The following is a 13,485-nucleotide window of genomic DNA, read 5'->3' on the forward strand; positions in this document are numbered from 1 at the left end:
TCTGACATTGGCATATTTCATTCTTTCTGGAAAAATGACTTGAGTTAGTGATGAATTACATATTTCAGATAAGACTGGGCTTATTACATGGGAACAAATTTTTATTACTCTATTGGAAACACCAGATTAGCTTTCATTTTTGAGAGAATGTATAATTTTCTTAATTTCAGAAGGAGAAGTTGGTGAAGCATTCATATGATTGAATTTTATGAAAGTTACTTTTTCAACATACTGCTGTGATTTTGCTCTTGAACTGCTTGTTCCTATGTTTTCTACTATATTTAAGAAATGATTATTAAATATATTTGCTACCCGTAACTCATCATTTATAGCCCTTACATTCATTTCAATAGTGAAGTTCTTCTGTTCTGTGGCTGGTTGTCCTGTCTCTCATTCCACAACATTTCATTTAGCCTTGTCACAATTACTGATTTTTGACATAATGTGCATGTATAGACCCTCTATATACTCCTTCCACCTTTCTGCTTTCCCTTCTTTGCTTACAACTGGGTTTCCATCTGAGCTCTTGATATTCATACAAGTGGTTCTCTTTTCTCCAAAGGTCTCTTTAATTTTCCTGTAGGCAGTATCTATTTTACCCCTAGTGAGATAAGACTCTACATCCTAACATTTGTCCTCTAGCCATCCCTGCTTAGCCATTTTGCACTTCCTGCCAATCTCATTTTTGAGACGTTTGTATTCCTTTTTGCCTGCTTCATTTACTGCATTTTTGTATTTTCTCCTTTCATCAATTAAATTCAAGATTTCTTCTGTTACCCAAGGATTTCTACTAGCCCTCGTCTTTTTACCTACTTGATCGTCTGCTGCCTTCACTACTTCATCCCTCAGAGGTACCCATTCTTCTTCTACTGTATTTCTTTCCCCCATTTGTGACAATTGTTCCCTTATGTTTTTCCTGAAACTCTGTACAACCTCTGGTTTAATCAGTTTGTCCAGGTCCCATCTCCTTAAATTCCCACATTTTTGCAGTTTCTTCAGTTTTAATCTACAGTTCATAACCAATAGATTGTGGTCAGAGTCCACATCTGCCCCTGGAAATGTCTTACAATTTAAAACCTGGTTCCTAAATCTCTGTCTTACCATTATATGATCTATCTGATACCTTCTAGTATTTCCAGGATTCTTCCATGTGTACAACCTTCTTTTATGATTCTTGAACCAAGTGTTAGCTATGATTAATTTATGCTCTGTGCAAAATTCTACCAGACGGCTTCCTCTTTCATTTCTTTCCCCCAATCCATATTCACCTACTATGTTTCCTTCTCTCCCTTTTCCTACTCTCGAATTCCAGTCACCCATGACAATTAAATTTTCGTCTCCCTTCACTACCTGAATAATTAAGAATTTATCATGGAGTAGATTAAATTTTATGTTATCAATGGTTCATAAATTTCATCCCAGGACATCTCTTGCAAACTATTCTTAAAAGCATTTGCCATTGAGTCATTAATTATTCTAACTGATTTCCACTGAGGAGTGTCCATACTGTAAGGTTCTGTTATTTACCATACCCTAAATAACAGTGCATCATGATCAGCGAGAGTGTTTGTTATTGTTGAAACAGTTATTTCCTTGCTTTGAGCTTCACCAAAGAAAACAATATCAATTAAGGTCCTCCTGTTTTTATCCACCTGTGCTGGAAAGTTAAGTAATGAGATAAAATCATATGATCCAAATAAAGTTTCCAGATCATTTTTCCTTTCAGAATCCTTTAGAAAATCGACACTCACCACAGAATATTAACTGCTATCTGCTTTCTGACAGATAGCATAGTAAGGGATCCAGACTCCTCATAACCAGTTAAAATTTTCTTACTGGGAGTCTACGAACAGTTATAATTCAAAATGAACTAAATTTCAGTATTAATTCGAAAGCACACACTTCTATGTGCTGATCACTACAAAATCTACTACTCTTAATGTTTCTGAACTTGTGTTCTGTCTTAATATATGGAACAACTCCTCTTTTTCCAGTATTAGTTCTACATAAGGAAGCTGCTGGAGTGTAATCTATTACATGTAACTTATCTAATCCTGGTGCTCAGATTTATTTTTTTCATTGGATCTGTAGACAACATACATTGTAGAATCAAGTCAAATTTGTATCACAAGAATTGTAGTAGTATAATATGCTTAATAACTAGCATTTAGCAGATTATTACTGTATACATCAATATTCTAGTACCATATCACACATTTTAATTACAGTTTGCTTACATCATCTATGTATGTATACATACATATTTCTACGTAATTAGAGAGTTTTTTCCACATATTTTGTGGTTTTGTAAGACACATTGTATTTAGTACACACTATTACATTGCAATTTGTCTTACTTTAGTATGCATCTTACATCTCAAACTCGTCTACATCTACTTTTGTACATACTATTAGGATGGATATTTTGGATCATTCTGCTATGCACCTGAAATCATTTACAGTCTAGTAACAGTTTTCTATCAAAAATGTTTTGAGAGACTTTTTAAAAATACTTTTGTTGTTTATCTCCCTCAAGTATGAAGGAAGTTTTCCTAGGGCTTTTGTGCCTGCATAGGATGGCTTTGTTTTAAAATTCATGGTGTTATGTCTGGGTTCATGGAAGAAGTTCCACTTCCTAGTGTCATGGCTGTGCCGGGGCTTGGTACCTTGAGTATCGGATACATATTTGAATTTTGTTCAGCACAAGAGTTCATATAGGTAATTGCTTGACAGTGTTAGTATTTTGAGTGCTTTGAATGCTGACTGACATGATTCTCTCTACTTAAGGTTGGCTATTATTCTTATTGTTCTTTTCTGCATTTTAAATATTCTATTTGTGTTTGTTTTGGAGGTGCCTCCCCACAAAATTATGCCATATCTTAATGTGGAATGAATTAGTGAGTAGTATGTAATTTTCATAATATTTATGTCTTTTAGGAAGCTGAGTTTGTGGAGAACATAGAGGTTTGAGCTGAGCTTTCCACTTATGTATTCTATGTGCTTGTCCCAGTTTAAATTTTAATTGATTATTATCTCAAGAAATTTTGCGTATTTGGAATTTCCTGCTAGGCAACCATCTATACAAATGTTGATATCTTCAATGTATTGGTATTTTAGTCTGAAATTTAAACAAAGTGTTTTAGCAATGTTGTTATGGAGATTTATTTCAGCAGAGCTTTGGACAACAAAACTTATTTCCAAGTTGGCATTTATTTCCAGATTTTCTGTGTTATTTTCCTTGAATAGCAGAGTAGTATCATCTGCATAAGTATTGTATGCACATAATTTACAGTATTTGGGATGTGATTTGTACATAAAATGAAGGGCAATGGGCCAACTATAGATCCCTGTGGAACAGGGAAGTGTAGAATTCTTGCTTCAGATCTTATTTTCTCTCCTGTCATTTTGTAATTTCTGTGTATTGGTTCCTGTTTTCTAGGTATGACATGATCCAGTCTCCTGCCACCCCTCTTATCCCAGATTCCTAGATGCCCCTAATACACTCCTGGAAATTGAAATAAGAACACCGTGAATTCATTGTCCCAGGAAGGGGAAACTTTATTGACACATTCCTGGGGTCAGATACATCACATGATCACACTGACAGAATCACAGGCACATAGACACAGGCAACAGAGCATGCACAATGTCGGCACTAGTACAGTGTATATCCACCTTTCGCAGCAATGCAGGCTGCTATTCTCCCATGGAGACGATCGTAGAGATGCTGGATGTAGTCCTGTGGAACGGCTTGCCATGCCATTTCCACCTGGCGCCTCAGTTGGACCAGCGTTCGTGCTGGATGTGCAGACTGCGTGAGACGACGCTTCATCCAGTCCCAAACATGCTCAATGGGGGACAGATCCGGAGATCTTGCTGGCCAGGGTAGTTGACTTACACCTTCTAGAGCACGTTGGGTGGCACGGGATACATGCGGACACGCATTGTCCTGTTGGAACAGCAAGTTCCCTTGCCGGTCTAGGAATGGTAGAACGATGGGTTCGATGACGGTTTGGATGTACCATGCACTATTCAGTGTCCCCTCGACGATCACCAGTGGTGTACGGCCAGTGTAGGAGATCGCTCCCCACACCATGATGCCGGGTGTTATCCATGTGTGCCTCGGTCGTATGCAGTCCTGATTGTGGCGCTCACGTGCACGGCGCCAAACACGCATACGACCATCATTGGCACCAAGGCAGAAGCGACTCTCATCGCTGAAGACAACACGTCTCCATTCGTCCCTCCATTCACGCCTGTCGCGACACCACTGGAGGCGGGCTGCACGATGTTGGGGCGTGAGCGGAAGACGGCCTAACGGTGTGCGGGACCGTAGCCCAGCTTCATGGAGTTGGTTGCGAATGGTCCTCGCCGATACCCCGGGAGCAACAGTGTCCCTAATTTGCTGGGAAGTGGCGGTGCAGTCCCCTACGGCACTGCGTAGGATCCTACGGTCTTGGCGTGCATCCGTGCGTCGCTGCGGTCCGGTCCCAGGTCGACGGGCACGTGCACCTTCCGCCGACCACTGGCGACAACATCGATGTACTGTGGAGACCTCACGCCCCACGTGTTGAGCAATTCGGCGGTACGTCCACCCGGCCTCCCTCATGCCCACTATACGCCCTCGCTCAAAGTCCGTCAACTGCACATACGGTTCACGTCCACGCTGTCGCGGCATGCTACCAGTGTTAAAGACTGCGATGGAGCTCCGTATGCCACGGCAAACTGGCTGACACTGACGGCGGCGGTGCACAAATGCTGCGCAGCTAGCGCCATTCGACGGCCAACACCGCGGTTCCTGGTGTGTCCACTGTGCCGTGCGTGTGATCATTGCTTGTACAGCCCTCTCGCAGTGTCCGGAGCAAGTATGGTGGGTCTGACACACTGGTGTCAATGTGTTCTTTTTTCCATTTCCAGGAGTGTATTTCTGCTAATGTTTTATGGTCTAAACAGTCAAAAGCTTTTGTTAAATCCATGAATACACCTACACACTAATTACTACTGTCTAAGTTGGTTATGACATTCTTAATTAGAACTATAACTGGAAGCCAAACTGGTTTTTACTGACTACCCAATATTTCATCAGAAATGCAATGAGCCTCTGAGCATACGCTCGTTCAAATATTTTTGATATGACTGGTAAAAGAGCTATGGGTTTATAATTTTCTGGTTGGTATTTGTTTCCCTTTCTATGTATTGGTTTTATCAATGCTGTCGGTGAACAGTTTGGAGAAAATCCTTCCATGAACGACTTGTTGATCATTTGTGTAAGTGGTGTTTTGAATTCCTGCATACAATATTTAATTTCTATGGATGATATTCCATCAATTCCACATGATTTTGGCTGTTTTAGACTCTTTATTATCTGCAGTGTTTCTTCTTGTGTCACTGGAAATAGAGCGGTAGTTTTTTGAATATACATATTCGATGTGCTATTGTGTCTATAGTTTGTCTTTTCTCTTAGTTTTTTGCCCACTATGGCAAAATGGTCACTGAAGAGATTGACAGTGGTATTCTGCTATTTTATCATCATTTTGCTTATCATAAACTGTATTTTGCTGTGTTCATGTGGGTTTGATGGAATACGATTTGCATTTATAATAGACCAGCAAGCCTTGCTTTTATTGTCAGCATTACTTAAGTAGGTTTTTGCTTCTTGTTGTTTGGCTGCATACAGTTCATTGGCACATATTTTTTGTATTTTCTGTAATACATTTAAAATTTTTCATCATTGCTGGTTTTATACATCCTGTGCAACATTTCTATTTTGTCTCTAGAGACTAAAATTCCTTTTGTTATCCAGTTTTTATTTCTGTTGGTGACTTTGCTACTTGTCTTCATATTGGGCAAGTTATTTGAAGGTAATAAGAAAAGACATTTATGAAGTATGTTACTTTCTGATCCAGTGTGAAATCTTTTCCCAACATTTCCCATCCTTCTTTCCTAAGTTTAAACCTAAGGGCTGTTGCATTTTGTTCATTTAGGTCTCTACTCCCCCCCACCCCCCTCCCCATGAACCATGGACCTTGCCGTTGGTGGGGAGGCTTGCGTGCCTCAACGATACAGATAGCCGTACCGTAGGTGCAGCCACAACAGACGGGTATCTGTTGAGAGGCCAGACAAACGTGTGTTTCCTGAAGAGAGGCAGCACCCTTTTCAGTAGTTGCAGGGGCAACAGTCTGGATGATTGACTGATCTGGCCTTGTAGCACTAACCAAAATGGCCTTGCTGTTCTGGTACTGCGAACGGCTGAAAGCAAGGGGAAACTACAGCCGTAATTTTTCCCGAGGGCATGCAGCTTTACTGTATGATTAAATGATGATGGTGTCCTCTTGCGTAAAATATTCCAGAGGTAAAATAGTCCCCCATTCAGATCTCTGGGGCGGAGACTACGCAAGAGGATGATGTTATCAGGAGAAAGAAAACTGGCATTCTACGAATTGGAGTGTGGAATGTCAGATCCCTTAATCAGGCAGGTAGGTTTGCAAATTTAAAAAGGTAAATGGATAGGTTAAAGTTAGATATAGTGGAAATTAGTGAAGTTCAGTGGCAGGAGGAACAAGACTTTTGGTCAGGTGAATACAGGGTTACAAATACAAAATCAAATAGGGGTAATGCAGGAGTAGGTTTAATAATGAATAAAAAAATAGGAGTGCGGTAAGCTACTACAAACAGCATAGTGAACGCATTATTGTGGCCAAGATAGACACGAAGCCCACATCTACTACAGTAGTACAAGTTTATATGCCAACTAGCTCTGCAGATGATGAAGAAATTGATGAAATGTATGATGAGATAAAAGAAATCATTCAGGTAGTGAAGGGAGATGAAAATTTAATAGTCATGGGTGACTGGAATTCGAGAGTAGGAAAAGGGAGAGAAGGAAACATAGTAGGTGAATATGGATTGGGGGAAAGAAATGAAAGAGGAAGCCGTCTGGTAGAATTTTGCACAGAGCATAAGTTAATCATATCTAACACTTGGTTCAAGAATCATGAAAGAAGGTTGTATACATGGAAGAACCCTGGAGATACTGGAAGCTTTCAGATAGATTATATAATGGTAAGACAGAGATTTAGGAACCAGGTTTTAAATTGTAGGACATTTCCAGGGGCAGATGTGGACTCTGACCACAATCTATTGGTTATGAACTGTAGATTAAAACTGAAGAAACTGCAAAAAGGTGGTAATTTAAGGAGATGGGACCTGGATAAACTGAAGGAACCAGAGGTTGTACAAGAGTTTCAGGGGGAGCATAAGGGAACAATTGACAGGAATGGAGGAAAGAAATACAGTAGAAGAAGAATGGGTAGCTTTGAGGGATGAAATAGCGAAGGCAGCAGAGGATCAAGTAGGTAAAAAGACGAGGGCTAGTAGAAATCGTTGGGTAACAGAAGTGAAACTGAATTTAATTAATGAAAGGAGGAAATACAAAAATGCAGTAAATGAAGCAGGCAAAAAGGAATACAAACGTCTCCAAAATGAGATTGACAGGAAGTGCAAAACGGCTATGCAGGGATAGCTAGAGGACAAATGTAAGGATGTATAGGTTTATCTCACTAGGGGTAAGATATATACTGCCTACAGGAAAATTAAAGGGACCTTTGGAGAAAAGAGAACCACTTGTATGAATATCAAGAGCTCAAATGGAAACCCTATTCTAAGCAAAGAAGGGAAAGCAGAAAGGTGGAAGGAATATATAGAGGGTCTATACAGGGGTGATGTTCGTGAGGACAATATTATGGAAATGGAAGAGGATGTCGATGAAGATGAAATGGGAGATACGATACTGCATGAAGAATTTGACAGAGCACTGAAAGACCTAAGTCGAAACAAGGCCCCGGGAGTATACAACATTCCATTGGAACTACTGATGGCCTTGGGAGAGCCAGTCCTGACAAAACTCTACCATCTGGTGAGCAAGATGTATGAGACAGGTAAAATTCCCTCAGACTTCAAGAAGAATATAATAATTCCAATCCCAAAGAAAGCAGGTGTTGACAGATGTGAAAATTACTGAACTATCAGTTTAATAAGTCACAGCTGCAAAATACTAACGCAAATTCTTTACAGACGAATGGAAAAACTGGTAGAAGCCGACCTCGGGGAAGAGCAGTTTGGATTCCGTAGAAATGTTGGAACACGTGAGTCAATACTGACCCTACAACTTATTCTAGAAGAAAGATTAACCAAAGGCAAACCTACATTTCTAGCATTTGTAGACTTAGAGAAAGCTTATGACAGAGTTGACTGGAATACTCTCTTTCAAATTCTGAAGGTGGCAGGGTAAAGGACAGGGAGCGAAAGACTATTTACAATTTGTACAGAAAGCAGATAGCAGCTATAAAAGTCGAGAGACATGAAGGGGAAGCAGTGGTTGGGAAGGGAGTGAGACAGCCTCTCCCTGATGCTATTCAATCTGTATATTGAGCAAGCAGTAAAGGAAACAAAAGAAAAGTTCGGAGTAGGTATTAAAATCCATGGAGAAGAAATAAAAACTTTGAGGTTCGCCGATGACTTAGTAATTCTGTCAGTGACAGCAAAGGACTTGGAAGAGCAGTTGAATGGAATGGACAGTGTCTTGAAAGGAGGGTATAAGATGAACATCAACAAAAGCAAAACGACGATAATGGAATGTAGTCAAATTAAATCGGGTGATGCTGAGGGGATTAGATTAGGAAATGAGACACTTAAAGTAGTAAAGGAGTTTTGCTATTTGGGGAGCAAAATAACTGATGATGGTCGAAGTAGAGAGGATATAGAATGTAGACTGGCAATGGCAAAGAAAGCGTTTCTGAAGAAGAGAAATTTGTTAACATCGAGTATAGATTTAAGTGTCAGGAAGTCGTTTCTGAAAGTATTTGTATGGAGTGTAGCCACGTATGGAAGTGAAACATGGATGATAAATAGTATAGACAAGAAGAGAATAGAAGCTTTCGAAATGTGGTGCCACGGAAGAATGCTGAAGATGGGTAGATCACAACTAATGAGGAGGTATTGAATAGAATTGGGGAGAAGAGGAGTTTATGGCACAACTTGACAAGAAGAAGGGATCGATTGGCAGGACATGTTCTGAGGCATCAAGGGATCACCAATTTAGTACTGGAGGGCAGTGTGGAGGGCAAAAATTGTAGAGGGAGACCAAGAGATGAATACACTAAGCAGATTCAGAAGGATGTAGGCTGCAGTAGGTACTGGGAGATGAAGAAGCTTGCGCAGGATAGAGTAGCATGGAGAGCTGCATCAAACCAGGCTCAGGACTGACGACCACAACAACAACAACAACAACAGATCTCTACTTTCCCATTTTTTTGGGACCGTTTCTTTTCTGGTGGAATAATTTAAGCATATTTTTAATGCAATCAGGGCTGTTTCTATAACTTCACTTTTGTACTGAAAATCACATAGATTTGTGAATATATGATCTATTTGTGTTCAGGTGTTTGATGTTGTGCGTGTTGTCTTTGATATTGCTTTGTATATGCCATACGTACAGACAGTTACAAAATGTCTACCTTTTCAGAACCCCTAAATTTTCCAAACAGACCAGGAAGCTCCTCTGCCTTATTATGCAGCACTTTTAACCTGGTATCATCTTCCTAATTTGTTACTGAGCAAGGTGGCAGAGTAATTAGCACACTGGACTTCTATTCGGGAGGATGGTGGTTCAAATCCGCATCTGGCCATCCTGATATCCTGATTTAGGTTTTCTGTGATTTCCCTAAATAACTTCAGAAAAATGCCGGGATGGTTCCTTTGAAAGGGCACAGCTGATTTCCTTCTCCATCCTTTCCTAATCTGATGGGACCGATGAACTCGCTCTTTGTTCCCCTGTCCCCAAATCAATCAATCAACCTAATTTGTCCTGTACCATCTGGCCTACACTCCTCCCATGACTACTATCTAGCATAAAGACTCCTTTCCTACTACTTTGTTTTGGTACCAACCTACACTTAGTTCTTGCTAGAAGACTGCTGTACCCTACTGTGACCTATAGCTGGATGAGGTTCTTCCCCTCCACTTCAGGTAAAAAGTCACATTCTATTGCTTGTCACATTTAACAAGTTCCCATGATATTTCTTCCACTTGAGCATACTATCTAGTTCAATTTTGTGTGTTCTAATTCAGCCTGAAGGGCACAAATCTTTGCCACCTTAAAAGTTGGCATTTGGATACATGGCAACATAAGTAGGCAGTAAGCGATAAGGGACACAGAATGCACAACTTCCTCCTTGACATAAGGGGGCAGTCAAGAATGAAGCATATCAATCCTAGCCACAGTATGGTATTTTTCTTTTCGAGGAAGATCATTTTGGATTCCGCAGAAATGCTGGAACACGTGAGGCAATACTGACCCTATGACTTATCTTAGAAAATAGATTAAGGAAAGGCAAACCTATGTTTCCAGCATTTGTAGACTTAGAGAAAGCTTTCGACAATGTTGACTGTAATACTCTCTTTCAAATTCTAAAGATGGCAGGGATAAAATACAGGGAGCGAAAGGCTATTTACAATTTGTACAGAAACCAGATGGCAGTTATAAGAGTCGAGGGGCATGAAAGGGAAGCAGCGGTTGGGAAGGGAGTGAGACAGGGTTGTAGCCTGTCCCTGATGTTATTCAATCTGTATATTGAGCAAGCAGTAAAGGAAACAAAACAAAAATTCGGAGTAGGTATTAAAATCCATGGAGAAGAAATAAAAATGTTGAGCTTCGCCGATGACATTGTAATTCTGTCAGAGACAGCAAAGGACTTGGAAGGGAGTTGAATGGAATGGACAGTATCTTGAAAGGAGGATATAAGATGAACGTCAACAAAAGTAAAATGACGATAATGGAATGTAGTCGAATTAAGTCGGGTGATGCTGAGGGAATTAGATTAGGAAATGAGACACTTAAAGTAGTAAAGGACTTTTGCTATTTGGGGAGCAAAATAACTGATGATGGTCGAAGTAGAGAGGATATAAAATATAGACTGGCAATGGCAAGGAAAGCATTTCTGAAGAAGAGGTTCGAGTATAGATTCAAGTGTCAGGAAGTTCTTTCTGAAAGTATTTGTATGGAGTGTAGCCATGTATGGAAGTGAAACATGGACAATAAATAATTTGGACAAGAAGAGAATAGAAGCTTTTGAAATGTGGTGCTACAGAAGAATGCTGAAGATTAGATGGGTAGATCACGTAACTAATGAGGTATTGAATAGAATTGGGGAGAAGAGGAGTTTGTGGCACAACTTGACAAGAAGAAGGGATCGGTTGGTAGGACATGTTCTGAGGCATCAAGGGATCACTAATTTAGCATTGGAGGGCAGTGTGGAGGGTAAAAATCGTAGAGGGAGAGCAAGAGATGAATACACTAAGCAGATTCAGAAGGATGTAGGATGCAGTAAGTACTGGGAGATGAAGAAGCTTGAACAGGATAGAGTAGCATGGAGAGCTGCATCAAACCAGTCTCAGGACTGAAGACAACAACAATAACAACAACCATATTTTGAGACAATGTTTCATTGTGGAAACTATTAAAAGCATCTCACATTCACTGCACTAGATTTCGAGCTACCGTGATATTTTGCAAGTCTTACTCACCCAATGATGACAGACAGTTCACATCAGCTGAGTTCCACTCCATTTTCACAATAAATAAATAAAATAAAATAAAATAAAATAAAATAAATAAAAAATAGCATAATACATCTGACCACCCTCAGTAGTTTAGACTGCTGCATGGACACAGACACCATATGCTTTTCTACCTTCTGCACCAAACCCACTGAGCACAGTTCTCACCACCATACACATACTATTGTATGAACTCATTAATCTGAGCTTGCACTTAAGGCCATAAAGCAGAGTCGACTCAAGGGATCAACACAGGTTAGAGACGATGTCAACCTCTTGAATTACCTTGTGGCATGACCATGTCATGCAAAACTGCAATCAGCTCTGGCCACAAAAAATAATGTTATGACCCTGACATAAATTCATAATGCCCACTTAGCCACATGAGAGTGCCACCATTACTGGCTATGCCTCCCAGCTGGTCCAAATCTATATTGCTGCCTTCCAGACTCACACAATACCCACCAAAAATTCTCACTTTCACTCCTTGTGTGACATGAGTACAACCACTGCCCCTAGTGAAGGGCCACCATGGCAAAACTACCATGGGCAACAGACTATTGGTACTATGAAGATCAAATCACTGTCCACCAGATGAACAAGTCTCTGAGGCCCTGCTCACAATTGTCAGCAAGGTATTAGCATGGATGCCGCCCTACCTCATCTCCCTATGTCATCTGTTCAGCTTTCGCTCCTGGCATTGCTGCTCTAAGGGCCAGTTCAAGGAGGGATGGATCCTGGCACTCCACTGGTATAGGAACAGATTCAGATACTCCATGTGCTTTAACTTGTCATCACCAACTGAATTCTAAGAAATTTTACACAGGGTGTTTCATTTAGTGAATGGTCATTAATATTTACTTCTGGTGCTAACAGGTCAATATTGCTTGTCTGGAATGAAATACAAGTATGAGTCTTTGTGAGATTACGATTTAGACTGTTATTCATAAACTATGATCCGTATCATCTGAGATGAAGTTGCATTTGCAGCCATGATTAGTATACTTATTTCATCAGCAAATGTAACAGTTTCTGAACAGCTCTATAAAGTAACAGTAAGATCAATTATGCATATTAAGAACAAGAGTGAGCTCAGTACAAATCCTTGTGGAACCACACAAGTTACGTTTTTCCATTGTGATGTTGGTTTCACTCCTATGATACCCTGCATAAGTAAGACGTTTTTGTTATGAAGGTATGAGTCCATCCATGCAAGACAAATAGGAAATGAACTAACCACTTTCAAATTACAAAGTTATAAGGAATATATTGACATAAATATGTAAGATATCCACCATAGTGAAGGTGACTGTTTTATAAAAATTGTAAAATTTTAAATTTGACCCTCTTTCTACTACACACAGCTGAGACATAGGTTTCATCATTTCTTTTTTATGCAAAGATGCAATATAACTCAGGAACAACACAACAATAATTCTCATAAATCCAAATGTCATATGTAGAACTGAAACTCACCTTGGTTTCTGGAGATGATGAAGAATCAGAAGTAAGAATTTCACTTCCTGAAAGTGAAACCAGAATATTAAAAACAGAAAAACCATAAGAAAAAGTATTGGAGGAAATTTTTGTAAAAAGGTCAAATAACAATGCTGGCTGAAGAGAAGAGGCATAAATGCTAACAATGTAAAGGAAACTTATGTATTACTACTACTACTACTACTGCTATGTGGCTTCCTTCATATGAGAATGGTCCATTAATATTATACACTACCAGAAATGGAGAATGTTATTCCATGCACGCCTTGTTCAAATTCTGCCAAATTGATACTTACATATTTCCATCATTGAGAGAAAACACAATGTGTCCAGAGGATGTGCACATAATGCTTATCACCATCTTTTGGACTT

At 39.8% G+C, this 13,485-nt stretch overlaps 1 protein-coding gene across 1 annotated transcript in view; it reads right to left on the reverse strand.

The window, feature by feature from the left end:
* The window catches only part of LOC126199241 (uncharacterized), a 197,822-nt gene that overhangs the window by 60,923 nt on the left and 123,414 nt on the right, over window positions 1-13,485 (reverse strand). The window contains exon 6 of the mRNA XM_049936034.1: window positions 13,093-13,139. Within this exon, the coding sequence (XP_049791991.1) occupies window positions 13,093-13,139 (47 nt within the window). The remainder of the gene's footprint in view (window positions 1-13,092; window positions 13,140-13,485) is intronic.

This window comes from Schistocerca nitens, chromosome 8, assembly GCF_023898315.1.
Source record: "Schistocerca nitens isolate TAMUIC-IGC-003100 chromosome 8, iqSchNite1.1, whole genome shotgun sequence".
Classification (NCBI taxonomy): domain Eukaryota; kingdom Metazoa; phylum Arthropoda; class Insecta; order Orthoptera; family Acrididae; genus Schistocerca; species Schistocerca nitens.